The sequence below is a fragment of the Entamoeba invadens genome (assembly GCF_000330505.1).
Source record: "Entamoeba invadens IP1 unplaced genomic scaffold scaff_1105074725839, whole genome shotgun sequence".
NCBI classification, from domain to species: domain Eukaryota; phylum Evosea; order Mastigamoebida; family Endamoebidae; genus Entamoeba; species Entamoeba invadens.
In genome coordinates this window covers 3,281-4,588 of record NW_004443523.1, presented here as the reverse complement: position 1 = coordinate 4,588, position 1,308 = coordinate 3,281, and the positions used below count along the sequence as shown (strand labels likewise).

At 31.7% G+C, this 1,308-nt stretch overlaps 1 protein-coding gene across 1 annotated transcript; it reads right to left on the bottom strand.

Annotated features, from left to right (window-relative positions):
• EIN_137670 (hypothetical protein) lies at positions 1-1,055 on the bottom strand (the record flags this gene model as incomplete). Its single annotated transcript, XM_004258513.1, has 1 exon — positions 1-1,055. A coding segment is annotated over one exon (1,055 nt), but the record flags the coding sequence as incomplete, so codon positions are not given.
• Positions 1,056-1,308: the final 253 nt, after the last annotated feature.

Below are 1,308 nucleotides of genomic sequence, written 5' to 3'. Positions count from 1 at the left end.
TCACATTTAGAACAAATATCAGCACCAGTACATTTTGCACAATTTGCTGCACATTTTGTACACGTTTGACCACTTTTATAATACCCATCAACACAGCCAGTACAAGTGTTAGCATCGCTGCAAATTGAACAGCCATTTGTACATTTATTGCATTTACCTCCTTCCAAATAATATCCATCAACACAGCCAGTACAAGTGTTAGCATCGCTGCATTTTGAACAGCCAGTTTTACATTTTTTGCATTTACCTCCTTCAAGATAATATCCAGCTGTACATGAAACACAAGTTGTTTTATCTTCTTTGCACTTCGAACATCCCATTACAGAAGCACCACAAGTCACTTCTTTTTTGCATTCTTTATTTTCAAGATAATAATCGGTTTTACATACAGAACACGTCTTAGCATCAGTACACTTCGAACAACCATTTGTACATGCTGTGCATTTGTTATTATTTAGATAATATCCAGTTGTACATCCAGAACAAGTGTTAGCATTACTACAAGTTGCACAACCTTCAATTGTACATTTCGTGCATTTATTATTATTATCATCCAAATAATAACCACTTAAGCATGCGGTACATTTAGTAGCATCACTACATTTTGAACAACCAGTTGTACATTTTGTGCATTTGTTATTATTTAGATAATATCCATCATTACAACTAGTACAAGTGGCGGCACCACTGCAAGTTGAACAGCCATCCGAACACCCTTTACATACATTTTTTTCAATATAATACCCATTTATGCATTTAGTACAGACTGCAGAACCGGTACACTCAAAACAACCTTCTGAACATTTTGCGCAAGATCCATTTTCTTCTAAATAATACCCATTATTACATTGTTCGCAATTATTCATTTCGGTACAATAATAACAGCCATCTAAACATGCTGTGCATTTTCCATTGTTAACATAATATCCTACTTCACATCTTTCACATTTAGTTGGATTATTTGTCGTACATGTTTGGCAATTTTCAACAGGTGGTTTACATTCATCTGAAAAAGCAGTAAATACTGTAATTGATAAAAAGATTAAAGTTCTCATAGAATGATAATCAAGTTGATAAAAGCGTTTATATACCCAAATTAATTTATTTTTATTTAAATGTTTTAAAACAAATTGTCTTTTCGATTGTTCGACACGTTTGGTTTGCCGACCTCTCGTTTCAATTTATTATTAACATTATATCACAATGATAAAACAATATTAAAAATATTGTAAACATCAACAGGCGTAAGTTTTATTGTTTTGCAAATTGAAATTAAAATTACAAAATTACATTTTATAACATTATTAT